Here is a 27961-nt window from a genome sequence, read left to right as displayed (position 1 = left end):
GGGTCACTTCTGGCCCCAGCTCCTCTCCAGCCCCCGTGGGGGAGGGACGGAGGCGGGCGGTGGGAGTGGTTGGGGGTGCGGCAGGGGTGGGCGGGGGAGACCTGGCTCTTTACATTCCCTGACCTGGCAGGGGCTGCCCCCGCCAGGCAGCTGCTCCCGGAAAGGTCACACAGCTGCTCCTGCTCCACGCAAAGCCAGGCGACGCCCTCCCAGCCGCCCGCCCACCCGCAGCTCTGCCACAGGCTTCGTGGAGCGTGTGCTGGGAGGGAGCCCCCAGCAGACGAGGAGAGTGCCACCCAGCGAGGTGAGTGCCAGCCCCAGCAGGGAGCCCATTGCGCTGCCTGGACCCTGCTCCGAGGGGGCAGGGCCCCAGCCTGTGGGTCCTTTGGGTGGCTGATGCCCAGCAGTGCCCCCTGCAGCCTGGCACCGAGGGAGCAGCTCCCATGGACCTTTGCTTTACCCCCCGCTGCTCTCCTAGGCCAGCCCAGCACGCTCCCTCCAGGGCTACCTGTGCTGGGGCAGCTACTAGGGCAGGGCAGCAGGGGGCGCTGGCTGGCGGGTCACAATCCCTTGTTCGACTGGAGATCACCCACGGGGTGGGACCACCCAGGCCAGGCGGCCCTTCTCCTTCATCCTGCTGTGACCGTCCCAGGCGGCGGAGCTCCCCCTCCCCACATTGCGCCCCCAGGGCTGTGCCCATTACCCGTGTTCCTCTGCTCAGTGTCATCCCACTGCTTCCGATTTATCCCCTGGTTCCCCCTTCCATGGTCTCGTCCCCTGTTCCCACGGCTCCGGGGCAGGCTGGTGGCACAGAACCTCACGGATGTCCCGTCTCCCCTGCGCTAGTTCTCCGTCCTCGCTGCGTCTCCAGCCACGGTGCTGGGCCCTGCCCCGTGTCCCATGTACCCTGCGCTAGTTCTCCGTCCTCGCTGCGTCTCCAGCCGCGGTGCTGGGCCCTGCCCCGTGTCCCATGTACCCTGCGCTAGTTCTCCGTCCTCGCTGCGTCTCCAGCCACGGTGCTGGGCCCTGCCCCGTGTCCCATGTACCCTGCGCTAGTTCTCCGTCCTCGCTGCATCTCCAGCCGCGGTGCTGGGCCCTGCCCCGTGTCCCATGTACCTAGCACTAGTTCTCCGTCCTCGCTGCGTCTCCAGCCGCGGTGCTGGGCCCTGCCCCGTGTCCCATGTACCTAGCACTAGTTCTCCGTCCTCGCTGCGTCTCCAGCCGCGGTGCTGGGCCCTGCCCCGTGTCCCATGTACCTAGCACTAGTTCTCCGTCCTCGCTGCATCTCCAGCCGCGGTGCTGGGCCCTGCCCCGTGTCCCATGTACCCTGCGCTTGTTCTCCGTCCTCGCTGCGTCTCCAGCCGCGGTGCTGGGCCCTGCCCCGTGTCCCATGTACCTAGCACTAGTTCTCCGTCCTCGCTGCATCTCCAGCCGCGGTGCTGGGCCCTGCCCCGTGTCCCATGTACCTAGCACTAGTTCTCCGTCCTCGCTGCGTCTCCAGCCGCGGTGCTGGGCCCTGCCCCGTGTCCCATGTACCCTGCGCTAGTTCTCCGTCCTCGCTGCGTCTCCAGCCGCGGTGCTGGGCCCTGCCCCGTGTCCCATGTACCTAGCACTAGTTCTCCGTCCTCGCTGCGTCTCCAGCCGCGGTGCTGGGCCCTGCCCCGTGTCCCATGTACCTAGCACTAGTTCTCCGTCCTCGCTGCGTCTCCAGCCGCGGTGCTGGGCCCTGCCCCGTGTCCCATGTACCCTGCGCTAGTTCTCCGTCCTCGCTGCGTCTCCAGCCGCGGTGCTGGGCCCTGCCCCGTGTCCCATGTACCCTGCGCTAGTTCTCCGTCCTCGCTGCATCTCCAGCCGCGGTGCTGGGCCCTGCCCCGTGTCCCATGTACCCTGCGCTAGTTCTCCGTCCTCGCTGCGTCTCCAGCCGCGGTGCTGGGCCCTGCCCCGTGTCCCATGTACCCTGCGCTAGTTCTCCGTCCTCGCTGCATCTCCAGCCGCGGTGCTGGGCCCTGCCCCGTGTCCCATGTACCCTGCGCTAGTTCTCCGTCCTCGCTGCATCTCCAGCCGCGGTGCTGGGCCCTGCCCCGTGTCCCATGTACCCTGCGCTAGTTCTCCGTCCTCGCTGCGTCTCCAGCCGCGGTGCTGGGCCCTGCCCCGTGTCCCATGTACCCTGCACTAGTTCTCTGTCCTTTCTGGGCTTTCTCCACGTCATGTCACCTGGACAATGTCATTACTGGTGATTGCATCAGTTGGGGGGTGGAGGGGGAGGGTTTGTTTATTTGGAGGGGGTGGAGGGGGAGTGACTGCTTGCTCTGCGGGTGCTCCAGGCTGGCGCAGACAGAGCCAGTCTGGAAACAGACGTGGAGCCTCAACAGCTGAGAGGGTGGGACTGAGACCTGCAGTCCTGGCAGGAGGCCCAAGGCAGGAGGGGCCCAGGAGGCTCCACGCAGCCTATCGAGGCCCCCCAGGCCTGCACAGCCTCCGGCTGCGCTCAGCTGACTGGGACTGATAATCAGTCAGGTCCGGGTGGCTGTGTGAGCAGGGACCTGCGGGTGCCACTCCTCCTTTAACCCTCCCGGTGCTGGAACCCAGGGGCAGGGGGGGAATCACACCCCTGCCCTGCCCTATTTCTGGAATCCCCTCCCGTTCTGGGGTGTTACCTTGAGCCTCTTCCTCACTGGGGGCTGGTGCCTTGGCCTGGCCAGCCAGGGTCTGATGGACCCAAGCGGGGGGTGGGGGGTGGGGACTGTGGGCCAAGCCCTGGCAGGTGGCAGGGCCCTGGATGCAAAAGGTGCAAACTCACCCGGACTCTGAGTCCCCCTGAGCAGCTGGGCAGGGGAACTCCCCCGGCTCTAGAGAGGGACTTGCCGTATAGACGCCATGGAGCCCGGGCTTGTCACTGGACGAGCCAACTTCTGCCAGGGTGGCCTAAACCAGCTCTGCGGCTCCTGTGCACCTGGCTGAAGTTCAAGGGCTTCTCCAGGGTCATGAGCACCACATCGCCGCACGGGAGCCTGGGCTGGTCCCCAAGGACACGCGCCGGCCCCTGGGAGAGCCACGGGGCCGGGAGCTGGCTGAGACCCCCCAGGTGCCCAAGAGCCACATGCTGGGAATGGCGCTCAGGCCTCGAAGGAGCGACTTTGCTGGACACCTGTGCACGTTGAGCCGACAGCAAGAGAGCAGGAGAATCAGGGCTGGCCCCAATGCCTCAGTGCGGTGTGAGGGGGCGCTGTGCTGCAGGGGGCGGGGTGGGGCTCCTCCCACAGTCAGTGCTGACCCTAATATCCCAGCAAGCAACAGGGGGCGCTGTGCTGCCGGGAGACTCACTAGGGGGCACTCTCCCCGGGCAGGCAATGTTGGTCCCAATGGCCCAGTCTTGCACTAGGGGGCGCTGTGCTACCGGGAGACTCACTAGGGGGCGCTCTCTCCTGGCAGGCAATGTTGGTCCCAATGGCCCAGTCTTGCACTAGGGGGCGCTGTGCTACCGGGAGACTCACTAGGGGGCGCTCTCTCCTGGCAGGCAATGTTGGTCCCAATGGCCCAGTCTTGCACTAGGGGGCGCTGTGCTGCTGGGAGACTCACTAGGGGGCGCTCTCTCCTGGCAGGCAATGTTGGCTCCAGTGGCCCAGTCCTGTACTAGGGGGCGCTGTGCTACCAGGAGACTCACTAGGGGGCACTCTCCCCGGGCAGGCAATGTTGGTCCCAATGGCCCAGTCCTGCACTAGGGGGCGCTGTGCTGCCGGGAGACTCACTAGGGGGCGCTCTCCCTGGGCAGGCAATGTTGGTCCCAATGGCTCAGGCCTGCACTAGGGGGCGCTGTGCTGCAGAAGGTGCCATTGTTTGCATGAAGCCTACAACAGAGGTCCTGAATGCTTGGTGGCCATTAAGGATCCCAGGGTGCGTTTGCAGGCGTCCAGGAGTTACCTCCGTGTCCTGGCCAAATCCCACTGGCCGTGATTCCACTTCACCCCCTTTAATTTCAGCTGGACACAGGATTCTTCTTCACTTCCTCTCCTAACGTGCTCTGTGATGTTACTGCTCGCTGGGATGGCAGCGGCGCTGCACCCCAGCAGTGGCTGCAGGAATCCCTCAAGTGTCAGCGTTTGTAATCAGTGTATTAATCATGCTGGGATCCTTGCAGTGTCACTGTGCTCCCCAGCCCACGTGTCCTTCCCTGCCTGGCTCCCGGGCCCCTGGCCGCCCATGCTGCAGAGACCTTCTCGCCAGGGCTAATGGGCAGGCTGTACTGCGCTCAGCTCTGTCTTACACCTGCTGGCTCTGCCCATGGCGCTGTTTATAGACTCTAGGACTCATAGACTCTAGGACTGGAAGGGACCATGAGAGGTCATCGAGTCCAGTCCCCTGCCCTCATGGCAGGACCAGATACTGTCTAGACCATCCCTGATAGACATTTATCTAACCTACTCTTAAATATCTGCGGAGATGGAGATTCCACAACTTCCCTAGGCAATTTATTCCAGTGTTTAACCATCCTGACAGTTAGGAACTTTTTTCTAATGTCCAACCTAAATCTCCCTTGCTGCAGTTTAAGCCCATTGCTTCTTGTTCTATCCTTAGAGGCTAAGGCGAACAAGTTTTCTCCCTCCTCCTGATGACACCCTTTTAGATACCTGAAAACTGCTGTCATGTCCCCTCTCAGTCTTCTCTTTTCCAAACTAAACAAACCCAATTCTTTCAGCCTTCCTTCATAGGTCATGTTCTCAAGACCTTTAATCATTCTTGTTGCTCTTCTCTGGACCCTCTCCAATTTCTCCAAATCTTTCTTGAAATGCGATGCCCAGAACTGGACACATTACTCCAGTTGAGGCCTAACCAGCGCAGAGTAGAGCGGAAGAATGACTTCTCGTGTCTTGCTCACAACACACTTGTTAATGCATCCCAGAATCACGTTTGGTTTTTTTGCAACAGTATCACACTGTTGACTCATATTTAGCTTGTGGTCCACTATAATCCCTAGATCCCTTTCTGCCGTGCTCTTTCCTAGACAGTCTCTTCCCGTTCTGTATGTGTGAAACTGATTGTTCCTTCCTAAGTGGAGCATTTTGCATTTGTCTTTATTAAACTTCATCCTGTTTACCTCAGACCATTTCTCCAATTTGTCCAGATCATTTTGAATTTTGATCCTGTCCTCCAAAGCAGTTACAATCCCTCCCAGTTTGGTATCACCTGCAAACTTAATAAGCGTACTTTCTATGCCAACATCTAAGTCGTTGATGAAGATATTGTACAGAGCCGGTCCCAAAACAGACCCCTGCAGAACCCCACTTGTTATACCTTTCCAGCAGGATTGGGAGCCATTAACAACTACTCTCTGAGTACGGTTATCCAGCCAGTTACGCACCCACCTTATAGTAGCCCCATCTAAATTGTATTTGCCTAATTTATCGATAAGGATATTGTGCGAGACCGTATCAAATGCCTTACTAAAGTCTAGGTATACCACATCCACCGCTTCTCTCTTATCCACAAGACTCGTTATCCTATCAAAGAAAGCTATCAGATTGGTTTGACACAGTTTGTTCTTTACAAATCCATGCTGGCTATTCCCTATCACCTTACCACCTTCCAAGTATTTGCAGATGATTTCTTTAATTACTTGCTCCATTATCTTCCCTGGCACGGAAGTTAAACTAACTGGTCTGTAGTTTCCTGGGTTGTTTTTATTTCCCTTTTTATAGATGGGCACTATATTTGGCCTTTTCCAGTCTTCCGGAATCTCCCCCGTCTCCCATGACTTTCCAAAGATAATAGCTAGAGGCTCAGATACCTCCTCTATTAACTCCTTGAGTATTCTAGGATGCATTTCATCAGGTCCTGGTGACTTGCAGGCATCTAATTTTTCTAAGTCATTTTTAACTTGCTCTTTTTTTATTTTCTCTTCTAAACCTACCCCCTTCCCATAAGCATTCACTATGTTAGACATTCCTTCAGACTTCTCAGTGAAGACCAAAACAAAGAAGTCATTAAGCATCTCTGCCATTTCCAAGTTTCCTGTTACTGTTTCCCCCTCCTCACTGAGCAGTGGGCCTACCCTGTCCTTAGTCTTCCTCCTGCTTCTAATGTATTGATAAAAAGTCTTCTTCTTTCCCTTTATTCCCATAGCTAGTTTGAGCTCATTTTGTGCCTTTGCCTTTCTAATCTTGCCCCTGCATTCCTGTGTTGTTTGCCTATATTCGTCCTTTGTAATCTGACCTAGTTTCCATTTTTTATATGACTCCTTTTTATTTTGTAGGTCATGCAAGATCTCAAGGGTAAGCCAAGGTGGTCTTTTTCCACATTTTCTATCTTTCCTACCCATTGGAATAGCTTGCTTTTGGGCCCTTAATAGTGTCCCTTTGAAAAACTGCCAACTCTCCTCAGTTGTTTTTCCCCTCAGTCTTGATTCCCGTGCGACCTTGCCTATCAGCTCTGAGCTTACCAAAATCCGCCTTCCTGAAATCCATTGTCTCTATTTTGCTGTACTCCCTTCTATCTTTCCTTAGAATTGTGAATTCTATGATTTCATGGTCACTTTCACCCAAGCTTCCTTCTACTTTCCCTCACCAACCTCCTGGCAAGACCTAGAGACACCCCTCCTGATGCCCCTGTGCTGGGTTAAATTGCTGCCCCAGGAGGAGAACTCGAGCTGGGGGACTGGCGGGAGAAGGGAGATGGAAACGGAGCAGAGAGCTGCACAGAGGGGAAGGCGCTCGCATGAGGTCAGGAAGGGCACAGAGCTGAGCCCAGGGCTGGAGGAGCAGAGGCGGCAGCCGGTGAGAGCCGTACAGGGCGGTTGCTCCAGACAGGGGGTGCTGCAGTGGAGGAGGCATTCTCCTGCACAGAGAGCTTGGCGTTCAGGGACCCGGCCACGTACATTCTGCAGTAATAGCTTGGCCATGCGTGAGCCCTGTAAGAATGACCAGAGCGGATGACTGGCAGCCAGGAAGTCCAGGGACTATCCCTGGCTCTGCCTTTGACTCACTGGGTGACCTTGGGCAAACCATGGCCCCACTCTGTGCCTCAGTTTCCCCATTGGCAAATGGGGCCCATCCTACTCTCCCAAGGGGACTGCAAGGTGTAAAGCGCATTGAGATTCCTGGAGGGGAGTCGTGCTGCTTGTGCTGGAGGGACCCAGGCATGTGTCTCTTTCAGCATCAGGCTGTCTCCTCCCCCTCCCCCCTTCTGTGCCTTCTGCCCCAGAGCTTGGCAGTGGTAGAGGGGAGAGCGCCTCCTACTGAGTCACCTGCCATGTTCCCCTCATGCTGTGCAGGGGCAGTCTGTCCCAATCTGCTGTGCTGTATTTCTGCTGAACGGCTGCCACGCTCCACCCCAGAAACGGCTGCATTTCAGTGGTGGGGGAAGGGAGCCCCATACACAGCCTGCAAAGCAGAGCACACTGGGGTGACAGTCACCCCAAGGAGTCTCAAACTGGGGAGAGAATGGCTCAGCTGCTCCTTGACAGCAGCTTCCAGCTCACGGCGCCCGGGGGTCTGGCCTTGGATCAGGGCACTTGGGCCTCACAGTCCCTCCCCGGGCTGGCTGGCTGACTGGCCCAGGCAAGCTTTCACTGGGCCCAGCCCATTTGGATTGGGCAAGAATCAGCCAGAGCCATTGCTCCAAAATGAACCCCAGAGCTCTTGAGGGCTGAAAAATCCCCAGCCCCATTTGCTGCTGGCTGAGCTGGCGCCCCTGTCCCCATTCAGCGGATCCCTGCGGCGGTGGGGTAGGGGGGTCCTCCTCACGTTAACCCCAGATGCCGAAGAGCCGGTTCGGATCATTTCTAGCTGAGCAGGCTCAACTGAAAACTCCGGCTCCTCCGCCCAAACCTCTGACCCCTTCTGAAATTCTCCCATCTGCACCACGTTCTTGGGTCATACCTGCTCCTACCCCTGGGCCAGGGCAAATGTGAAACCAATTACTCGCTTCCCTGCTTTACACAGCCCCTCACCCCGCTCTCTGCGGCCCTGGCTGGTCCGGCTCCATGCTGCTCTGCCGGCCAGGGGAGAGCACCCCGTCCCTCGGGCCAGCCCTCTCCCAAGGGCCTGGGCCCTACCTGCGGTGCCCTCTTCACTCCACAGGGAGGTGGTGCCGTGTTTGAAGGGCAGCGAAGGCCATTCTGCCACACAGTCAGCATCCCTGCTCCCATCGCCCTGTCCGGGGAGGAGCGGCCTCCCCTGAGCGGATCGCAGGACATGGGGTGGCTCGGTGCCCAGAGCTGGGTGCAGTTGATGTTCTCCAGCTGGCCCTGTGGTCACCTCAAGGGGGCATGAGGGACTTGAGCATGGCTGAGCACCCGCTGCCCTCGGTCAGCCAGCGCAGGCTGGGCCCGGGGCCTCTGCCTGGTTTTGGAAGATCCCAGCTGCTTACCCAGGCTCAGAGAGGGTCAATGCCCGGGTGATTCAGGAGTTATCAGTGGGTCCCTGTTCTAAAATTTTCCCCTCCCACGGCTATTGATTAATTCCTGAAATGCTTTAAAAAGTCCACCTATTGATTGGAAAGCTCCTGCATCATTAATGGGTCGCATGGGTGAGCTGGAAACCATCACCAATCTTAAACACTCAGTAACAATCACTCGCTCACCTTCTGTGGTGGGTCTCAAAGCGCTTTACCAAGCTGAGTGAGCATTGTAACAAACTGTTCAACTGTGTGCCATATGCACTATACTGCCAACAGACAATGGAGATTCTCCTGTACACCAAGTGGCACGAGCCAATGCTTTCGGGACAGGATAATCTGAACTGCCCTGTGCAGGATGGTAGCAGATCCTGGGTGGTCATGGATTCTATTCCCATTTTACCGAAGGAGAAACTGAGGCACAAAGCGATTTTATGTGACTCAACCAAGCTCATACAGCAAGTCAGGGATCGAACCCAGGTGTCCGGCTGCCTCCCCAGATCAGTCCATGTGAATTGTTTAACCTGCCGGGACCCAAGCTCAGGGTTCCACAGTTGCTGACATCGTTAATGTACAGTCCTTAGGAGAAGGCCCAGCCGGCCTCAGGCTCAGGCAGGTGAGTGGTGTCTTGCAGCGGGTTCCCGTAGGTGGCTGTAGGGGGGTGTCGTTAGGGCAGCAGAACGTGCTGGCTTCTGTTCCCAGCCGGACCACTGACTCAGTGTGTGACTGTGGGCAAGGCCCTTCCCCTCTCCATGGTTTGGGGGCAGGGAGGGGCCATGAACCATCCACCCTTCGCAGGTGGTTCCTGGAGGCTGGGACCTATGGCTGTCACCCCTGCTCCTGGCTGCAATGAGGTGGCCCACATAAGAACCTAAGCAGATCAGCTGAACTGTTCAAGTGTGTCTCATAAGCTCTATACTGCTGCAGCTAAGGGAGAGTCTCCTTTACATCAAGTGATCCAGGCCTAGTGGCAGAAAGGTCCTGGTTTTCTCTTCCCACTGCTGGGTATTAAGCCTGGGTTGGCCAAGGAGGCAGGTCCCATCTGGGGGTCACTTTGCCCCATGGTTCTCAGTGTTGAAATGAGGTGAGGAGAACAGGGGACCTGGCCTCACCCTCTTCCCAGCGCCGGCTGTGGGGAGCGGGGGGGGGGGGCTGTTGACCCATCCAGGAACGGCCCAAAGGGGTGACACACTGCCTCCTCTGCCCCTCCAGCACAGCTCCCCCTACTGCCACCCCAGGGAACTGCGATCAGCAGTGACTCAGAGACAAGAGCGCCCCCTGCTGAGCCTCCCAGCCCACTCCCCGCAGCAGGGCATGCTGGGGTCAGCGCTGGCTCAGAGGGGAGAGTGCCCCGACTCCTTGCAGCGCGTGGCCCTTCGGGCGCTCTGTTGGCTGGCGCGTTCAGCAGACCTGTTCCCTGGTTTCGCTGTCTCGTGTGCAGAGGGAGTTTGCGCCTTTCAGTTCTGACCTGGTGGACACGATTACCGGGGCTCTGCTGGGTGGGTGGGGCAGCACCTTCGCTCAGCGCCCCTGCCCTCGCCCCAGCAGGGCCCAGACTGCCTGATCCCTCCTGAGCAGGCTCTGGGGAGAGGAGCCCTTTTCCTCAGCCCCTCTGGGCAGCCTCACAGCTGTTACCAGGTGCATCCCAGCGTCACAGCCCGCAGGCCTGTAGAAAGGCCTCTGGTGCATGTCTACAGTGTGCTCCACTGCCCCCTACTGGATGGAATCCGAACTGATCAACTGTGTGTCCTAGGCCCCATACCACCTGTGGCTAGTGGCGAGTCTCCATTCTGGGGGAGTTGCAGGAGCCTGGTCCTCTTTCTGAGTGGTGGCATCGTAACAACCACGACAGCCGCCGGCAAGATACAAGGGCCTCGGGCTCTGTTCAGGACCCCCCAGGCCCATCATTAGCCTTCCAGCCTAGCCCTGCCGACCCCCGCCCAAGAGCGCAGGAGTGGGGGGAGGGGGAGACAAAAAGCCCAATTTCCCTCCCGGAGCCTGGTGAAAAACACTGTGTGCGGGGGGGAGGGGGCAGGCGGGGGGGCTTTCTGCCTTTGTGCCAACCCGGCTCCAGTCCTGGCAGGCTCCCAGGGCCCCCCGCGGCGTGTTCACTCTTTTCTTCCCCCTCCCAGGCCCGAGTCTCTTTCAGCACCAGCCTGTCTCCTCCCCCCGCCCCCTTTCTGCCCCTTCTGCCCCCTATTAAAGAGCTGCTGAGCGGTTCGCTCCTTCTCCGCGCCTGGGACCCGGGGGGCCCTTCCTAGCGGCTGGTAGGTGCTCGCCTCCCGCGGGGGGCACGCCTGGCTCCGGGGTGGGGTGGGGTTAGGACGGGGGCCAGGGAAAGAGGGAGCAAGACAAGGACCAAGTCCTCGGAGGCTGCGGGGGGAGGGAAGAGCCGGATCCCAGATCCCTTCCCCGGGGCAGTTTCCTTCCCTCTCTCCCCGGGCACCTGCCGCCCCCAGCCCGGATCCGCGGCTCCCCCTGCGCCCCAGCTCCAGGCCCGCTCCCCCGCCAGCCCCCCGCTGCTCCCGCGCCATGAAGGCGCTGCGGGCTGCGCTCAGGCGGGCAGCCCCCGGCCCCCGCGCCCCGCTGCCGCCTCCCGTCTCAGCTGCCCCCCCCTGCCTTGCAGAGCCCGGGCGGGGCTGGCCAGGATGGCGGAGAACGGGCTGCGGGACAAGGTGCTGAGCCTGGACTCCATGAACCCCTGGGTCAAGCGGGTGGAGTACGCGGTGCGGGGCCCCGTCCTGGCCCGCGCGGTGGAGCTGGAGGAGGAGCTAAGGCAGGTAAGGGGCAGAGCCGCCCCCTGGATCGCTCTCCTGGGGCCTCATCCCCTCGTTGCCCGGCTGTTTCGGGGGGTTGGATCGCCAGCCCCTCGGGGCAGGGACCTGCGGTGCTCTCTGTACAGCGCCTGGCACCGCGTGGCCGCCCGCTGGCAGGGGGCCTGGGGCGCTGCTGGAACACACACAGTGTCGTTAATAAGAGTTAGAGCCCCCCTCAGCGGGCTAGGTGGGCATCATCATGGGCAGGTTCTCTCAGCAGTGCCCACTGGCCTCCCTGTGCCCCCCGAGTGCCTGGGCACCATGCCCCCTGTGCCCCCCGAGTGCCTGGGCACCATGCCCCCTGGGCCCCCCAGTGCCTGAGCCCCCTGCCCCCTGGGTCCTCAGTGCCTGGGCACCCTGCCCCTGGCCTGCTGGTGCCTGGGCACCATGTCCCCTGTGCCCCCAGTGCCTGAGCCCCTTCCCTGGGCCCCGCGCCCTCTCCCTGGGTCCGATCCTGAGCGAGCCCCCCCAGCTCCTCTTGAAGCCTATGGGAAGTGTCTCTTGGGCCTGGGCCCTGTGTTCATCTGAGAGAACTGCCCAGCTCCTCTGACAGCTGCCTTCCAGTCCCTGCGTCCCTGGCAGGAGGGTGCCCGGCTGCTGAATTCTTCACTGTGCGCTGGGAGCCTCCTGCCTGCCCCGGGGTCCTGGCCCAGGACAGAGGAAGGAGAGAGGAAGAGTGAGATGGGGATCGGAGGGGAGGGAGGTGATCCAGGGCTGCTGGTCCGGGGGTAGCTCTGTGCGGGCAGGGGGCTCAGCGAGGTGCCATCCATGCCCGCTAGGCTGGGCTGCGTCTCACTTTCTGGTGCACGTGCTAGTGGTGGCGACGTGCGTGCGACGGCGTGGCTCGGGGGCATTACGTAAGAGTCACAGCCCAGGCAGGCTCCATGCCCCCTCGCCAGGGAGGGCTGCTCACTCACAGTGAAGGGCGGCTGGGGACGTCTCTCCTGCTCTGCCAGCGTGTCAGCTACTGACAGCAGCAAGGTCTGGGCCGATCCTGGCACTGTCTGGTCTGGCAGGTGCAGGCAGGCACACAGGAGACACCAGGACCGGGGCTTTGACAGCCTCCTTCACCCTGGCACAGGACATCAGACCTGGCAGCAGCACTAGCCTGACCTAACACAATCCTCTGTCCAGGGCCGGGAGTGGCCGACAGCCCAGGCAGGGCTTAGGGGGTGCAGTGGCACTGGGGGCTGAAGAGCCAAAGAGATGCTCCAGGTCTGTGTGTAACCTCGGCCCTGGCTGAGACCTGTAGCTGCAGAGTCAATCTGTGGGCACTTCGGGCTCCAGAAAACCCCATGCATGGGCACCTGCAATAACTTGTCAACACCCGGGCTGGGATTTGAATCCTCTTGCTCGAAAAACCCAGGCCCTGCCACTTGAGCTAGAGGAGAATCTCCTTGAGCTGTGAGCAGTATGGGGCCAATGACACAGAGCTGGGCAGTGCTGAGTCCATGCAGGAGAGGGTACTGGGGTGTGTGTGTGGTCTCACCAGCCAGGCCTCCCATCCCCTCTGTCACGGAGTCCCTAGGCGATGCTCTGGAGCTGCTCCCCACAAAGCCAGTCAGGACTCTGGGGAGCTTCCTCTCCCTTGGAGCAGACTTGTTCAGGGCAAGAAGCTCACACGTCTTCACCTCCTGGGTCTCTCCTTGGAGCATTCAGCATCCTCTGCCCCTCCGTGCGCTTCCCACAGCGAGTCTGCCCCAGCGGGGTCCTGGGGAAGCCACAGGGTCCTGCACCCCCACTTTGCAGTCAGACGTGACTCTCAGCGAGCCAGTAAAACAGAGGTTTATTCGATGACAGGAACAGGATCTAAAACAGAGCTTGTAGGTACAGCGAACCGGACCCCTTGGCCGGGTCCATTCTGAGGGGCAGTGAGCCAGACCCCCACGTCTGCACTTCACTCCTCGTCCCCAGCCAGCTCCAGACTAACAACCCCCTCCAGCCCCTCCTCTCTGGCCTTTGTCTCTTTCCCGGGCCAGGAGGTCTCCTGACCTCTTTGTTCTCCCCCACCTTTAGCATCGCCTTGCAGGGGGGAGGGCCCAGCCATTAGTTGCCAGGCGACAGAGGGTCAGCCAGGAACTGAGGCCCCCCCACAGTATTCAGATAAACAATAAGAACAGCCCCACTTCCTCACACCCTCCCAACAGGCTGTGGCACTCCCCTGCCCAGTGGCTGCTGCATGCTGTGCAGTGCCCGGGGCAGAGGTTGTGCCCCCTGCAGTTAGCAGTGGCAGCAGGCTGGGTATGCCCCTGGCTGGGAGGGTTCCTCTGGCACCAGCAGGTTGTGCTTTCCCAGGCCTGTGGCCTGCGCTGCATGGCATGGTGCCACCTTGCCGGCTGCTTTGGCTGCCTCTCCTGCAGCTCGCGGCCCAAGGAGCCTGTCTCGCTGCCAGCCTCCAACCAACCACCACAAGGGATGGCCCGGTCCCCTGCACAGCCTCCTGCCTGCCCTGGACTGTGTCCAGCTGGCTCGGCACGTGTCACGTCTCCACCACAGAGCCCACGTTCCCAGGTCCATGCCATTGCTCTGTACACACGTCCCTGCCCAGGCTCTGGGCTCAGCCCCCTGGGGGCCCCAGATGGGGGTGGAGGAGACAGCCTGTCCCATCCCAGCACCTGGGACATGGTGGGACCTGCTCTCCCTCTCGCCCTGACCCTGGGAGCTCCTGGGCCCTGGGAGGGGCAGCACAGGGCAGGGGGGACCTGCAGGGGGCGCGCTCAGTCAGTGCAAGCCCCAGGGTGGCGCTAGAGGGCGCTGTGCTGCAGGGCAGGGGGGACCTGCAGGGGGCGCTCTCAGTCAGGGCAAGCCCCAGGGTGGCGCTAGGGGGCGCTGTGCTGCAGGGAGGGGGGATCTTGTCATAACCTAGTCCCAGATTTGGACCTTAGCGTCCAAAATATGGGGGTTAGCATGAAAACCTCCAAGCTTAGTTACCAGCTTGGACCTGGTACTGCTGCCACCACCCAAAAAATTAGAGTGTTTTGGGGCACTCTGGTCCCACTGAAAAACCTTCCCTGGGGACCCCAAGACCCAAACCCTTGAGTCTCACAACAAAGGGAAATAAAACTTTTCCCTTCCCCCCTCCAGGTGCTCCTGGAGAGATACACAGAAGCAAACTCTGTGAATCTAAGCAGAGGGAGTCCACCCTCTGTAATTCCAGTCCTGGAAACAAAAGCACTTTCCCCCCTCACCCAGAGGGAATGCAAAGTCAGGCTAGTAAATCTAACACACACAGATCTCCCCCTGACTTCTTCTTCCCACCAGTTCCCTGGTGAGCTGCAGACCCAATTCCCTGAAGTTCCCCACTAAAGAAAAACTCCAACAGGTCTTAAAAGAAAGCTTTATAGAAAAAGAAAGAAAAATACATACAAATGGTCTCTCTGTATTAAGGTGACAAATACAGGGTCAATTGCTTAAAAGAAATATGAATAAACAGCCTTATTTAAAAAGAATACAATTCAAAGCACTTCAGCAATTATAGACATGTAAATACAAAAGAACATATAAATCCCTATCTGATCTTTGGTACTCACAACTGGGAAACAGAAGATTAGAAAGCAGGAAATAGAAAAACTTCTCATCCGGGAGAGAGTACAGGCAGAAGACAAAGAACTCAGACACAAACTTCCCTCCACCCAGATTTGAAAAAGTCTTGTTTCCTGATTGGTCCTCTGGTCAGGTGGTTCAGATTACTTCTTTCCAGGTGAAAGAGAGGTTAACCCTTAGCTGTCTGTTTATGACAGATCTGCAGGGGGCATTTGTGCTGCAGGGCAGGGGTGGATCTGCAGGGGGTGCTCTCCCCTCTGGATGCAGGCCCCAGGATGGCGCTAGAGGGTGCTGTGCTGCAGGGCGGGGGTGGATCAGTAGGGGGTGCTCTCCCCTCTGGATACAGGCCCCAGAGTGGCGCTAGGGGGAGCTGTGCTGCAGGGCGGGGGGACCTGCAGGGGGTGCTCTCAGTCAGTGTAGGCCCCAGGGTGGCGCTAGGGGGTGCTGTGCTGCAGGGCGGGGGTGGATCAGTGGGGGGCGCTCTCCCCTCTGGATACAGGCCCCAGGGTGGCGCTAGAGGGTGCTGTGCTGCAGGATGGGGGTGGATCAGTGGGGGGCGCTCTCCCCTCTGGATGCAGGCCCCAGGGTGGCGCTAGAGAGCACTGTGCTGCAGGGCGGGGGTGGATCAGTAGGGGGCGCTCTCCCCTCTGGATGCAGGCTGGGTATTGTAGCTGGAGGAGGTAGCGCCCTGGCAGAGGCAGCTTTCCCAGGGTTGGCTCCGTTCTCCCTCCTCCCTCTCTCCTCTCGCAGGGTGTGAAGAAGCCTTTCACAGAGGTGATTAAAGCCAACATCGGCGATGCCCACGCCATGGGCCAGCGCCCCATCACCTTCCTGCGCCAGGTACGCCAGGGCCCTGCCACCCACCAGGAGCCTGTGGAACTCACGGCTGCAGGATCTTGGTAACTCTGGGCACAGGCTAGATGCTGAGACGGCCCTGAACTCGAGGCTCCTCCCTGCAGCCCCATCACATGGACTGGGGGGGCCCTGCTGGTCCCCACGTCCCCTGTCAGCCAGGCTAGGCAGGGAGGGCTCCTGGGGATGAGGACACCGGAGCGGGAACCAGGCGGCAGTTACGTGACTGTGGGGTGGAGCGTGGAGCCATCTCAAGCCTTTGTGCCCTGCAGGTCAGCGCCCTGTGCCTGTACCCCGAGCTGCTGAGCGAACCCCTCTTCCCTGACGATGCCAAGCAGCGAGCACGCAGACTGCTGGCAGTGTGCGGAGGGCAGAGTGTCGGTAAGTACCCTCCCCCTGGGAACCCAGCCTGCCAGCCCCCCAGGAACCGAGCCTGCCACCTCCCCCTGGGAACCCAGACTGCTGCCCCCCTGGGAACCCAGCCTGCCACCTCCCCCCCCCCCCGGGAACCCAGCCTGCTGCACCCCAGGAACCCAGCCTGCATCCTCCCCATGAATCCAGCCTGCCACTCCCTGCCCCTGGGAACCCAGTCTGCAGCCCACTGCCCCCCTAGTGCTGCCCACCCCCCCACAGCCCAATGTACTGCCCACCCTCCCCCCAGCCCAGAGTGCAGATCCCCCCTCCCAGTATGCTGCCCACCCCCACAGGCCCAGGGCACTGCCAGGCCCCCACCAGTCACAGCAGAGTCCCACATCTCCCATACGACACCTGCAGGGGCGTGTCCAGAGCCATATGGGGCATCTGCTTGGCTGAGGGCCCAGGCCTGGCTGCTTGGAGCTCACAGTGCCCAGAGGCTGGCACGGCCTGGTAGCTTTGCTGTTGTCTCAAGGGTGCCACATACAGAAGAGCAGGACCCTGGAATGTATTAAAATCACTGTGTAATCTACTGGGTGGCTTCTGGGGGAGATGAGTTTGGAGGGGCTCTGGTTTATACCCCCAATCCTCTGTCCCCCAGAGGGGCCCGTCCGGGGCGGATGGGGTGTACAGGAGAAGCTGTCCTTGTTCCGTGCATGGCCGACAGCATGTCTCCAACCGGGAGCACTAACTCCCCTGATGCAGCCCCCGCAGCCAGGCCCCAAGGGCAGCACCCCCTGGAGCCTCCTCTGCTCACCAGCAACCCCCAACCTCTGCTACCCCAGCCCCTAGCTCGGGTCTCTCCCTCACCAGGTGCCTACACTGCCAGCCCCGGCATCGAGATCATCCGCCAGGATGTGGCCCGGTACATCGAGAGGCGGGACGGGGGCATCCCCGCCAACCCAGACAACATCTACCTGTCTACGGGTGCCAGTGACGCTGTCATGGTAGGGTGTCCCGTCTCCCCGCCAGCAATGGGCACACTCGGAGGGCTGCAGGCTGGGACCGAGGGGCATCAATAGAGCTGGGTTTGCGGGGGGGAGCCTGGGAGTGAGGGACAGCAGCAGAGCTTTAGGGGAGAAAGAGCCCAGGGCTGGGAGAGTAGGGGCCTGGAGGTCAAGAGTGAGGGGCATCGGCAGAGTTGTGGTGGGGGGAGCCCAGGGCTGGGAGAGCAGGGGCTGCGGGTCAGGAGTGAGGGGCACCGGCCGAGTTGTGGTGGGGGGAGCCCAGGGCTGGGAGAGCAGGGGCTGCGGGTCAGGAGTGAGGGGCACCGGCAGAGCTCGGGGGGGTGGGGCGTAGGGACTCTGCTCCCATTGGGATCTTTACTCTCTCCTGTTCCTGAGCTCTCGGTGCCCCTGTGCCCAGGGAAGAATTGGCCTCTCGCTCTGCTGCCTGGTTGCTGATGCTTCCGAAGCTCCCAGGACCCCTCCCCTCCGAGCCCCATTCCCTCCTCCCCCCGCCACTCTTGGCTCTATGCTCAGGGCAGTGCCCAGTGGGCTGGGAGCCAGCTCTCATGCCAGTGTTGCCCGGAGGCTCGGGCAGCCTCACAAAGGGCCCTTTGTGCCATGCTTGGCACTGCCCTGGCAGAGTGGCAGCCACGGGCCTGCTGGGAACTCACAGGCTGGGATAGTAGGGGGGAAGGATCATAGAGGGAGGGCAAGGAGGGATGGGGAGGCTGCCTCCAGGTAACCTCTGCGAGGGGCAATGCGGGGCAGGCACCTGACCCCTGTCAGTGGGGTGGGGGGTGCTCCAGGGGCGTATGAAGTGGTCCAGTGGGCAGTGCCCAGAGCATCAATGGCCCTTTGGTCGCAGCCCTCAGGGCCCTGCTGCTCCCTGGGGGGAGCCCTGACCCCCCCTCGTGCCCCTCTGCCCCCCACGCTGCTGCAGCCCAGGTGACCCCTGGTCCCTGCCCACCCTGCACTGCCCCTGCCCATCCCTTCCTCTCTCCCCAGACCATGCTGAAGCTGCTGGTGTCAGGGGAGGGCCGGTCGCGGACGGGCGTGATGATCCCCATCCCCCAGTACCCACTCTACTCGGCTGGCATCGCCGAGCTGAACGCCGTGCAGGTCAACTACTACCTGGACGAGGAGAACTGCTGGGCGCTGGACGTCAGGGAGCTGCGGCGGGCGCTGCGCCAGGCCCGCGGGCACTGCCAGCCCCGCGTGCTCTGCATCATCAACCCTGGGAACCCCACCGGTACCGCGGGGGCGGGGAATGGGACAGGGGCCTTTGTCCTCCAGGGGACGCTGGCTCCTATCCAGCCTCAGGGCAGGGACTGGCTGACCCAGTGGAGCAGGAATGGGACCTGGGGGCTCTCCAGAGGTGCTCAGCGAGCACCTGTCATCAGCCTTAAACTCATTAACTGGCTCTTTTAACAAGCTCCAGCTTCCCCCTCACCAGCCATGGGGCTAGGTACTGAGAGGTCAGAGCAGGGTGGCCAGGTCTGGGTAGCAGCCAGGGTCAGGCAGAGGCAGGATGTGCTAGGGGTTACAGCTGGGCACGGGGAGCCAGAACTCCTGGGTTCTATCCCAGCACTGCCAGACTCTGTGTGACCTTGGGCCCGTCTCGTCCTCCCTGCTGCCCCCAACCCCGGGAACACAGCCTGCTTCCCCCTGGGAACCCAGCCTGCTGTCCCCCAGGGAACCCAGCCTGCCACCCGCCCCAGGAACCCAGCTGCTGCCCACCCGCGGGAACCCAGCCTGCCACACAACCCCTCGGGAACCCAGCCTGCTGCCTGTTGCCCCCACCCCCGGGAACCCAGCCTGCTGCCTCCTGTCACCTCCCGGGAACCCAGACTGCTACCTGCCACCACCCCACCCGGGAACCCAGGGGGTGACCCTGAGTGACCTGCCAGGGGTCAGTGCTGAAAATTAATGCTGGTGAAGGGCTTTGAGCTTTGTGGGTGGGCAGAGGAAAGGCGCAAGGTGACCCGTTGCCTGGGGCACTGGCACCCTGACTTGTGAGGGGTGAGGAAGGGAATGGTGCCATCCAGGCAGTGCTGTGCCCACCTCCTGGCCTATGCCCCCAGTGCTGGAGGGAGGATGGAGTGGGGGTCAGGAGGTCTGGGCTGGCCTGAGTCCCTGTGCAGAGCTGTTCCCCGGTGCCAGGGTGGGTGAGTGCAGGGTGGGAGGGCAGAAGCTGCTGGCTGGCACAGGCCCCTCTACGTCCCCCTGATGGGCTTGTCTTGTGCCACAGGCCAGGTCCAGAGCCGGAAATGCATCGAGGACGTCATCAAGTTTGCGTGGGAGGAGCAGCTCTTCCTGATGGCCGACGAGGTGAGGACGAGAGCTGGCTCCCAGCCCCTGCTGTCCCACGGCTGGGCTCCCTGTCCTGGGGGGGGCCGAGCGTCTCTTCTGGGGAGCCAGCCTGGTGCCCCCCACCAGAGGGGCTGGAAGAGCTCGGGGGCTGCCCCCGCCCGGAGGAGTGGGCGGGGCTGTAGGGTCCCATGGGTGGGTGGGCGTTGGCCCTGGCATGGCTGGTATGCTTGGCTGTATTCCTAGAGGTTTCATCAGCACACAACAGCATCTTAATTAAAGATTCATCTTCGACTCCAGGAGACTCCTGGAGGGTTGGCACCCCTAGACCTGCCGTGGGCCCAGCGGTGGGCCCGGCGGGTGGCCTGACCCCCCTCTGCCCTGCAGGTCTATCAGGACAACGTCTACGCCGAGGGCTCCGAGTTCCACTCCTTCAAGAAGGTCCTTTTCGAGATGGGCCCCACGTACTCGCGCGTGGTGGAGCTGGTATCCTTCCACTCCATCTCCAAGGGCTTCATGGGAGAGTGAGTGCCCCCGCCCACCCCCGGTCTGCCCCCCGCGCCAAGGGGCATGGGGCAGAGCGCAGCCGGCGTGGAAAACCCCTGTGCTGCCCCTGGTGGCTGTGCCCTCCATGTGCTGAGGAACCCCACTGGCCATGACGAGTGGGGCCCTACTCCCCAGCCTGGCCCCGGGAGCAGGGAGGAGGCCGGGGGGGATATAAGTCCATCCCCATGGCAGCGCTGTGGCCCCAGAGTGACTAGCCCAGGAGGCCAGCTGGAGCAGGGAGCTGGCAGCCAGCTGCTTAGGCCCTGCCTGGAACCCTGGCCACCCCTCGGGGCAGTTGTGACCCCAATCTGAGCCCAGCCGAGCTGCTCAATGCCCCCATGGCTTATGCCTCGTGGGAGCATGGCATTCTGGGTGGCGCCGAGACGTGCCCCTTCGCCCCGGGGTCCCTGAGACTTCGCCCCACAGGGGCGCCCCCACGGGGCAGGAGGGACACAGGCCCCTGGGCATCGAGGGGCGATGTAGGGACTCATGGAGTGCCTATGGGGGGAGCAAACCAGTGATCCCCCCAGGCCTCAAACCCCAGGGGTCTCAGAGGGAGGGAGGGAGGCCAGGCCCCACTCCCCTGGGGTCCTAGAGGGAGGGGGATCCAGGCACCGCCCCCAGGGGTCCCAAAAGGAGAGGAATCCAGGCCCCACCCCCCAGGGGTCCCAGAGGGAGGGGAGCTAGGCCCCACCCCCAGGGCTCCCAAAGGAAGAGGGAGCCAGGCCCCGTCCCCCAGGGGTCCCAGAGGGAGGGGAGCTAGGCCCCACCCCCAGGGCTCCCAAAGGAAGGGGGAGCCAGACCCCGTCCCCCAGGGGTCCCAGAGGGAGGGGAGCTAGGTCCCACCCCCAGGGCTCCCAAAGGAAGGGGGAGCCAGACACCCTCTCAGAGGGAGGGGGAGCCAGGCCTCACCCCCCAGGGGTCCCAGAGAGAGGGGGAGCCAGGCCTCACCCCCCAGGGGTCTCGGAGGGGAGCCAGGCCCCACCACTAGGGGTCCCAGAGGGAGGGGGATGCAGGCCCCAGTCTCACCCTCTCGCCCCCCAGGTGTGGGCTCCGTGGGGGGTACATGGAGGTGGTGAACCTGGATCCGGCGGTGCAGCAGCAGCTCTCCAAGCTGGTGTCGGTGCGGCTGTGCCCACCTGTGCCCGGCCAGGTGCTGCTGGACGTCGTCATGAACCCGCCGAAGCCTGGCGAGCCCTCGTACCAGAGCTTCATCCGAGTAAGTGTGGGGGGATCGCAGCCATGGCCCCATCCCGGCCACCAGCGCCAGCTCCTCCCTGAGGGGCACCCCCCCACCAGCCCCATGGGCATCGCACCCCAGATCCACCAGCTGCCCCCTGCACCAGCCCCTTTCCCATCCCCAGGGAAGGCCCCAGACCCACCTCCTCCACCACCCCATGGGCCTCTCCCCCGACCCCCAGGCCCTGCTATACCCAAGTGCCTGTCCCCATTTCCCCTTGCCTGCAGCCCCCCCCTTCTCCCCCATGGCAGCCCCTGCCACTCAGCGCTGTGCGTCTCTCGGCTCCCAGGAGAAGCAGGTGGTGCTAGGTGACCTGGCCCACAAAGCGCAGCTGACCCAGGAGATCTTCAGCCAGGTGCCCGGGATCCACTGTAACCCCGTGCAGGGCGCCATGTACTCCTTCCCCAGGATCCAGATCCCAGCCAGGGCTGTGCAGGAGGCCCAGGTGAGAGCCGGGCACGGAGCAGGCTGGGGGTGGGGGAGCGGGGCCAGGGAGAGCTAGGCACGGAGCAGCCTTGGGGAGGTGGGTGGGGGAGCTGGTCTGGGGAGAGCCGGGCACGGAGCAGCCTGGGGACTGGGGGCGGGCGAGCAGGGCCAGGGATGTGGGCAGGGGAGTGGGGCCAGGGATATGGGTGGGGGAGCAGAGCTGGGGATGTGGGTAGGGGAGCAGGGCTGGGGAGAGCCGGGCACGGAGCAGCCTGGGGGCTGGGGGTGGGGGAGCGGGGCCAGGGATATGGGCGGGGGAGCGGGGCTTGGGATGTGGGTGGGGGAGCGGGGCCGGGGATGTGAGCAGGGGAGTGGGGCTGGGGAGAGCCAGGCAAGGAGCAGCTTGGGGACTGGTGGTGGGGGAGCAGGGCCGGGGACTTAGCATGGGAACAGGGCCAGGACATGGGCAGGGGAGCAGGGCTGGGGAGAGCCAGGCACTGAGCAGCCTCGGGGATGTGGGCAGGGGAGTGGGGCTGGGGACGTAGGCAGGGGAGCAGGGCTGGGGAGAGCCGGGCACGGAGCAGCCTCGGGGATGTGGGCAGGGGAGTGGGGCTGGGGACGTAGGCAGGGGAGCGGGGCCGTGGAGAGCCAGGCACATACCGGGCATCTCTCCTCCCCTCCCATCTCCCCTAACCCAGCCCTCGCTCCTCCCCAGGCGCGGGGCTTTGCCCCAGACCTGTTCTTCTGCCTCCAGCTGCTGGAGGAGACGGGCATCTGTGTGGTGCCGGGCAGTGGCTTTGGGCAGCAAGAGGGCACCTATCACTTCAGGTAAGGGTCCCCCTGGCCACGCTCCACACCCGGGTCCCCTGGGAAGGGCTGGCAATGCAGAGCTGGGAGAGACCCGGCAGTCTGCCTACTGCCCCTGAATCCTGACACCCATCCCCTCTGCCCAGCTCTCACCCCCCCAGCCCTCCTGCCCCCTCGGGAGGTCTCTTGTGCTCAGCTGTGCTGGGTGATGCGGGGGAGGGGTGTTAAGGGGCCCCTGGCTCCCGGGAGGGGGCGGGGGCTGGCAGGTTGGGCTCAGCCAGGTGCACGGGGCTGAGGGATCTCTGTCCGCAGAATGACCATCCTGCCGCACGTGGAGAAGCTCCGGATCGTGCTGAAGAAACTCAGCCAGTTCTATGCCAAGTTCACCCAGGAATATTCCTAATGTGCTGCCCGGGGCAGCTGCCAGCTCTGCCCTTCCTGCCCGCCCAGTGCCCACCGGGGGCTGGGGCCGCTTCTCGCTCTGGCAGTGGGACTGGCAGGTGTCCATGCCCCCCGATGGGGAACCCACCTTTGCCAGTCCAGCTGCCCCACTCGCTAAGTGCTCCTGAGGGGTGCCAGGTGCTCTGGGGCTGTGTCCTGCTGCTGACACTCCATCACCCCCCCAGCCTTTGGGGGTGGGGCAGCTCGGGCACAGGCTGCACCAGCACCAGGCAGCTGTGTGCCAGCGAGCTCGCAGCCCCTGTCCCCCCTGCGGCCCAGCCGGCTGAATTCCACTAGCCCCATGCAGCCTGCTGGGCACCGCTGGATGAGGTGGGCCCTGTGGGTGGGTTCCAGCAGCACTCATTGTGCCATCTGTGCTGGGCTCCCCCATGCTCCTTCTCACACCCGTTTCCCAGAGCAGGGCAGGGGGCACCACGCTCTGTCTGCCAGACCCTGGCCAGGCCGGGACTCTGGCTCCCCTGCTCAGGCTGTATCACCAGCCCTGCCTGGGCCAGCACAGCCCCTGCCCCCACCCATCAATGCCAAACTCCAGGAGCCCACCAGCTCCTGCTCACCCAGTGTCCTGAAGTGCCTTGTTCCCCCTCCTCCTCTGCTGGCCCTGTGCCCTGCAAGGGGGCAGCCCAGCGGCTCTGTCTGCCCCCTAGGCCAGGCCAGCAGGGCTCCCTGCACCACCCCCCTCCCCGGGGCTACAGCGGGTCAGACCTAGGCTGGGCACACGGGCCTGCCCAGTGCCCACGGGTGGCATGGAAGCTGCAGCCCATAGAGGGACGTGCCCCGTCCATTTGGGTCTAAGTGTCACTGATTGAGCCTGTGGGGCTTTGCTCTGCCTCCCCGCCCACGCTTGGATCCTGGGCAGAGAAGTGGCAGGGGCGGGCGCATGAGGCTGAGTGATGGGGCTGGAGATGGGGCTTCACGGGGGCCCGGCCTGGACCCCCCAGAGCAGCAATAAACAGTTAATGAAGGAACCAGGGTTGCCGTGCTGTGTGTGTGTGTGGGGGGCATTGCTCTGGGGGGCCACACTGGGACACACGGTCACCCCAGTCCCTGCCAGTGTGGGGCACCGCAGGCCACGCTGCTGCTGCTGCCCTGGCACCGGCGGGGCACTGTCAGGCAGGTGGCGGTGGTGGGGCTCTGCCTCAGTCTTGCTGCCCCACAGTGGGTCTCTGCAGCCTCCTGGTGGCTGAAGAATGAAGAGCAACAGCCCCACTAAGCAGGAACCTGCCCCACATGCCAGGCCTTAGGGGCTGCTGTGTCTGGGTGTGGGGCTGGCCAGGGAGGACGCGGTGACGCTGGGGAGCTTGCCACCTTCCACCCCCATTTTGTGCTCTGGAGCCGCAGGGCTGGGCTGGAGGGAGCGGGTGGGACTCAGCGTCCCATGGAGAGCAAACCTGGCCCCCTGGTGCCCCTGTGCCAGGGTGGCCACACCTGGGGGCAGGGAAGACATCCTCCGGGGGCAGAAGCCAGGAGCCCCAGGATAGGAGGAGGCTGGGGAGGGAGTGTGTGCGTCCCTGGGGATGGAGTCAGCTCTTACCCTACTTAGTGCCATGGTTGTTGCAGGGGCAGGACATGGGGTGGGGTTGGGTTTAAGCTCGGGGGTCAGCCCCCGGTTATGTGTCCAGTCTCCCGCACCTGCCCCACTCGAGACTGGTGCCTGCAGGATGCCCCCTTGGACTCCCAACAGCAGTGAAAGGGCAGGAGGGCACTGTCCCTGGGGTGAGCGCAGCACCTGCCTCCCGCTGTGATGAGTGGCAGATTGGCCACCGTGCTCCTGGGCTCAGAAATGTGACAGTGCCACACAGCCCGTGACACCCTGTGCCCCCTGCTCTGCTGCCTGGGGAGTCGCTGCAGCTTGGCTGGCACTTGGCGCTGCCCGATGCTGGAAGGGGCAGAGCTCTGTGCTGCCCATAGGGCTGCCCGGGCTGCAGCCAGCTGACAAACTCACTGTGCTTTGGAGAAGGCTGGCTGGTGTCAGGGCAGATCCTGGCTGGGGGCGCCGGGCCCTGACACGGGGGCCAAGTCTCTGCCAGGCATCAAGGGCAGAGCTCGCCGAGCAGGCAGGAAGCTTGGAGCCAGATGGGCAGTTTAGGAAACAGGGAGGCTGTGTGGCCTGCCCTGAAGCAGAGTGGGACCCCCCGGGGGGGGGGTGTCTGCCCTGCTATGGGGGTTCCGCCAAGGGACTGTTTACCAGAGGGGGGTCACAGTGATCCTGTGGTGCTGCTGTGGTGCTGTGACAGTGGGGTGGGATGCTGCTTGCGAGGTAGGGTGAAGGCGCAGCCTGGAGATATGGATGGGGTGGTCGGGGTGCTGCTTGGGGGTACGGACGAGGGGGGTCAGAGCGCCACCTTGATGTCAGGCACAGGGAGGGGTCGGCCTCATTTCAGCACCCGTCAGCCCGAGGGCTCAGCCAGCAGAGCCGCTCTTGGTCCGAGGAGCTGCCTGAACCGAAGCTGCGGCCTTGGCCCACGTCCCCATCCCGGAAGCTGGCCAGGCTGCGCGCCTAGCATTGGTTGGCAAGGCCAGCCCCACGGGACATGAGCACCGGCAGCAGTGGGCACTTCTGGAGAAGGAGCTGCCCTATCTCTCCAGCCAGCAGACGCAGGTTCTCGTCAGCAGCCAGCCAGATGGTGCCATTCATGCACCGCCTGCCCTGAACTATCCTGGGGCAGGGAAGGATCCCTGATCCTGCATCACAGAAGGGGAAACTGAGGCACAGGGAGGCGAAACTGAGGCACGGGGGTGATGGGGCTTGGTCACCCATTACATGGCGAGTCAGTGGCAGAGCTGGGAAATGAACCCAGGGGTCTGGACCCCCGCTGACGTGCCCTGACCCATCAGATGAGGCAGTCTCTGCTAGGACAGTGCCAGGCACTTGCAGCCAGAGTTCCCAGGCAGCTGGTGTCATGTGGCCAGAAGTGTGACTAGACGGAGAGGCTGAGAATGGCCGGGCGCTCGCCCCCAGTACTGACCGTGCCAGCCCCAGAGGGGCTCTTGTCTCTGAGTCACCCGTTGGGCACTCAGGGTGGATGATGCACAGTGCTTTGGGGATGAAGTGCAGTGCCCCCTGGCTTGGCCAAGTACCTGCCTTGATCTCCCCAATATCCAGGGCCCAGGGGCCTCCTCGTCCAGGTGGTACTGCACCCTGATGGCACTGGCCAGCGCTGTGGCATTCGCATAGAAAGGATGCCCGGGCACCAGCAGCACCACACCCACCCTTCTGGGGTCCTGCTCATTGACCACCAGGGAGCTGACAAGCTGGACAGGGAATTAAACATCAGAGAGGTCTGATAGGCAGACAGCTTGGCTTTGACCTCCTGGCCCCCAGGAAAGTGGAATTCCCCCAGTCCAGCAGTTACACTGCCTCAGTAGCTGAGCTCACCCACCCCCACAGCCTCCAAACAGCCTTAGGAACTAGTGAGCCATATTATCTCCCAATGCGACTGTAGGGAGATCCCCATTAACTGCTAGTAATGTGGGGCATAGGACACACAGTAGAACAATTCTGATTCTTTCCACTAGAGGGCATCAGGGTCCCATATACAGCAGCCAGCTCATTCCAGTATTTTCACTGTTAACTGAGAGGCAGGTGAGGGATTCACATGAGACCCTAATCAAGCTGAGAGGGGCACCCCAATAGGGACCCTCTTTCCTGGGGCCCAGTCTGGCAGCCTCTGGTGCAGCCCTGCCCAGGACTCAATGGTGGGGGGGTAGAGCTGGACATGGAGGGAGCAGGCACTGCTGGACAACTCCCCCCCCCATGGGCATTCCCATTACTGCAGCTGATTTAGAGCCGGCAGGTCTGGCTCTGGGTTCCAGGAGAGGCTGGGAATGGGGGCCGGGGCGTGAGTCATGTACAAGACCCCCCACCGTAACCCATGGCCACCAGGGTGCCGGGGGATTCACCAGCCTCCCGAGCTGGCACCTGCCATGAAATAAGAGCCATGGCGCAGAGCTGGCCAAAGGTGCCCCCGTGAGCCCCTCTCTGGGCAGCCCATGGCCCCTCTCCCTGGGTAACCCCTCCAAGTCCCCCCCCAGGTAATGCCTCCAAGCCTCCCTCCCCCAGCTAACCCCATGGCCCCCCTCCCCTGGGAATCCCAATCTCGCTGGGAGTAACCCCAGACACCCCAAGTAATTCCTCTGACTCCCCAGGTAACCCGCTCTCCTTGGGGTAGCCCCACTGACTCCTTCCCCCAGGGAGCCCCAGGAGGGGGCTGTCCCTGTATATTCAGTCATGTGTCTCCTGGGTATGAAGGTTTAAAAGAGAACTGGATAAATTCATGGAGGTTAAGTCCATCAATGGCTATTAGCCAGGATGGGTGAGGAATGGTGTCCCTAGCCTCTGTGTGTCAGAGGGTGGAGACGGATGGCAGGAGAGAGATCACTTGATCATTGCCTGTTAGCTTCACTCCCTCTGGGGCACCTGGCATTGGCCACCGTCGGCAGACAGGATACTGGGCTAGATGGACCTTTGGTCTGACCCAGTGGGACGAAGTGGGGCTGTGGTTAATGTTTCCTCTGAATACTGTGTGGGGGCCTCAGTTTCTGGCCTCTCTGTCGCCTGGCAACTGATGGCTGGGCCCTCCCCCTTGCAAGGCAATGCTAAAGGTGGGGGAAAACAAAGAGGTCAGGAGACCTCCTGGCCCGGGAGAGGAACTCAGCCGAGAAGGAGGGGCTGGAGGGGGTTTCAGTTTGGGGCTGGCTGGGGACGAGGAGTAAGGGGTTGTCCGGCTCGCTGCTCCCCAGGATGGACCTGGCTGAGAGGTCCCATTCTCTGTACCTACAAGCTCTGTTTTAGACCCTGTTCCTGTCATCGAATAAACCTCTGTGTTACTGGCTGGCTGAGAGTCACGTCTGGCTGCAAAGTGGGGGTGCAGGACCCGGTGGCTTCCCCCGGACCCCGCCTGGGCAAACTCGCTGTGAAAAGCGCACAAAGGGGCATATGCTGAAGCTCCAAGGAGAGACCCAGGAGCTGAAGCTGTGTGAGCTTCCTGCCCTGCAGACAGTCTGCTCCAAGGGAGAGGAGGCTCCTCAAAGTCCTGCCTGGCTTTGTGGGGAGCAGTTCCAGAGCATCACCCGGGGACTCCATGACACAGGCTTGCCCAGCTCATGCTGCAGCCCTTGCCAGGAGAGGCCCCAGCCCAGCTCCAGCCCCTTGCAGTGCGGGCCAGGGCTCTAGGATCTGCCCTTTCCTCTGGCTCATCCTGGCACTGGGA

General features: G+C 62.4%; 1 protein-coding gene across 7 annotated transcripts; it reads left to right on the top strand.

Moving 5' to 3' along the window:
• Positions 1 to 124: 124 nt before the first annotated feature.
• GPT (glutamic--pyruvic transaminase) lies at positions 125 to 23716 on the top strand. Of its 7 annotated transcripts, XM_030553981.1 has the most exons (13): positions 125 to 304; positions 6251 to 6269; positions 11018 to 11171; positions 15501 to 15590; positions 15875 to 15983; positions 16830 to 16963; positions 17969 to 18212; positions 19212 to 19291; positions 19658 to 19794; positions 20861 to 21035; positions 21346 to 21501; positions 22198 to 22310; positions 22602 to 23716. In XM_030553981.1, the coding sequence occupies exons 3-13, from the start codon at positions 11040 to 11042 to the stop codon at positions 22690 to 22692; spliced, it is 1461 nt and encodes a 486-aa protein (XP_030409841.1). In that variant the 5' UTR covers positions 125 to 304; positions 6251 to 6269; positions 11018 to 11039; the 3' UTR covers positions 22693 to 23716. The 7 variants fall into 7 exon arrangements, with proteins under 7 accessions (XP_030409841.1, XP_030409842.1, XP_030409843.1 ...); XM_030553982.1 differs by lacking the exon at positions 6251 to 6269 and having other exon boundaries at positions 125 to 285; XM_030553983.1 differs by lacking the exon at positions 6251 to 6269 and having other exon boundaries at positions 129 to 304.
• Positions 23717 to 27961: the final 4245 nt, after the last annotated feature.

This window comes from Gopherus evgoodei, chromosome 2, assembly GCF_007399415.2.
Source record: "Gopherus evgoodei ecotype Sinaloan lineage chromosome 2, rGopEvg1_v1.p, whole genome shotgun sequence".
In the NCBI taxonomy this organism is placed as follows: domain Eukaryota; kingdom Metazoa; phylum Chordata; order Testudines; family Testudinidae; genus Gopherus; species Gopherus evgoodei.
This window is presented reverse-complemented; position numbering and strand designations above follow the sequence as displayed.

What these genes read in the sequence shown, in the direction of transcription:
- GPT (XM_030553982.1), top strand. Translation starts at nt 11,040, where the DNA reads ATGGCGGAGAACGGGCTGCGGGACAAGGTGCTGAGCCTGGACTCCATG. An exon ending in TCTTCCTGATGGCCGACGAG is followed by an intron (nt 19,292 to 19,657) that starts GTGAGGACGAGA and finishes TCTGCCCTGCAG; the next exon opens with GTCTATCAGGACAACGTCTA. An exon ending in GAGGGCACCTATCACTTCAG is followed by an intron (nt 22,311 to 22,601) that starts GTAAGGGTCCCC and finishes CTCTGTCCGCAG; the next exon opens with AATGACCATCCTGCCGCACG.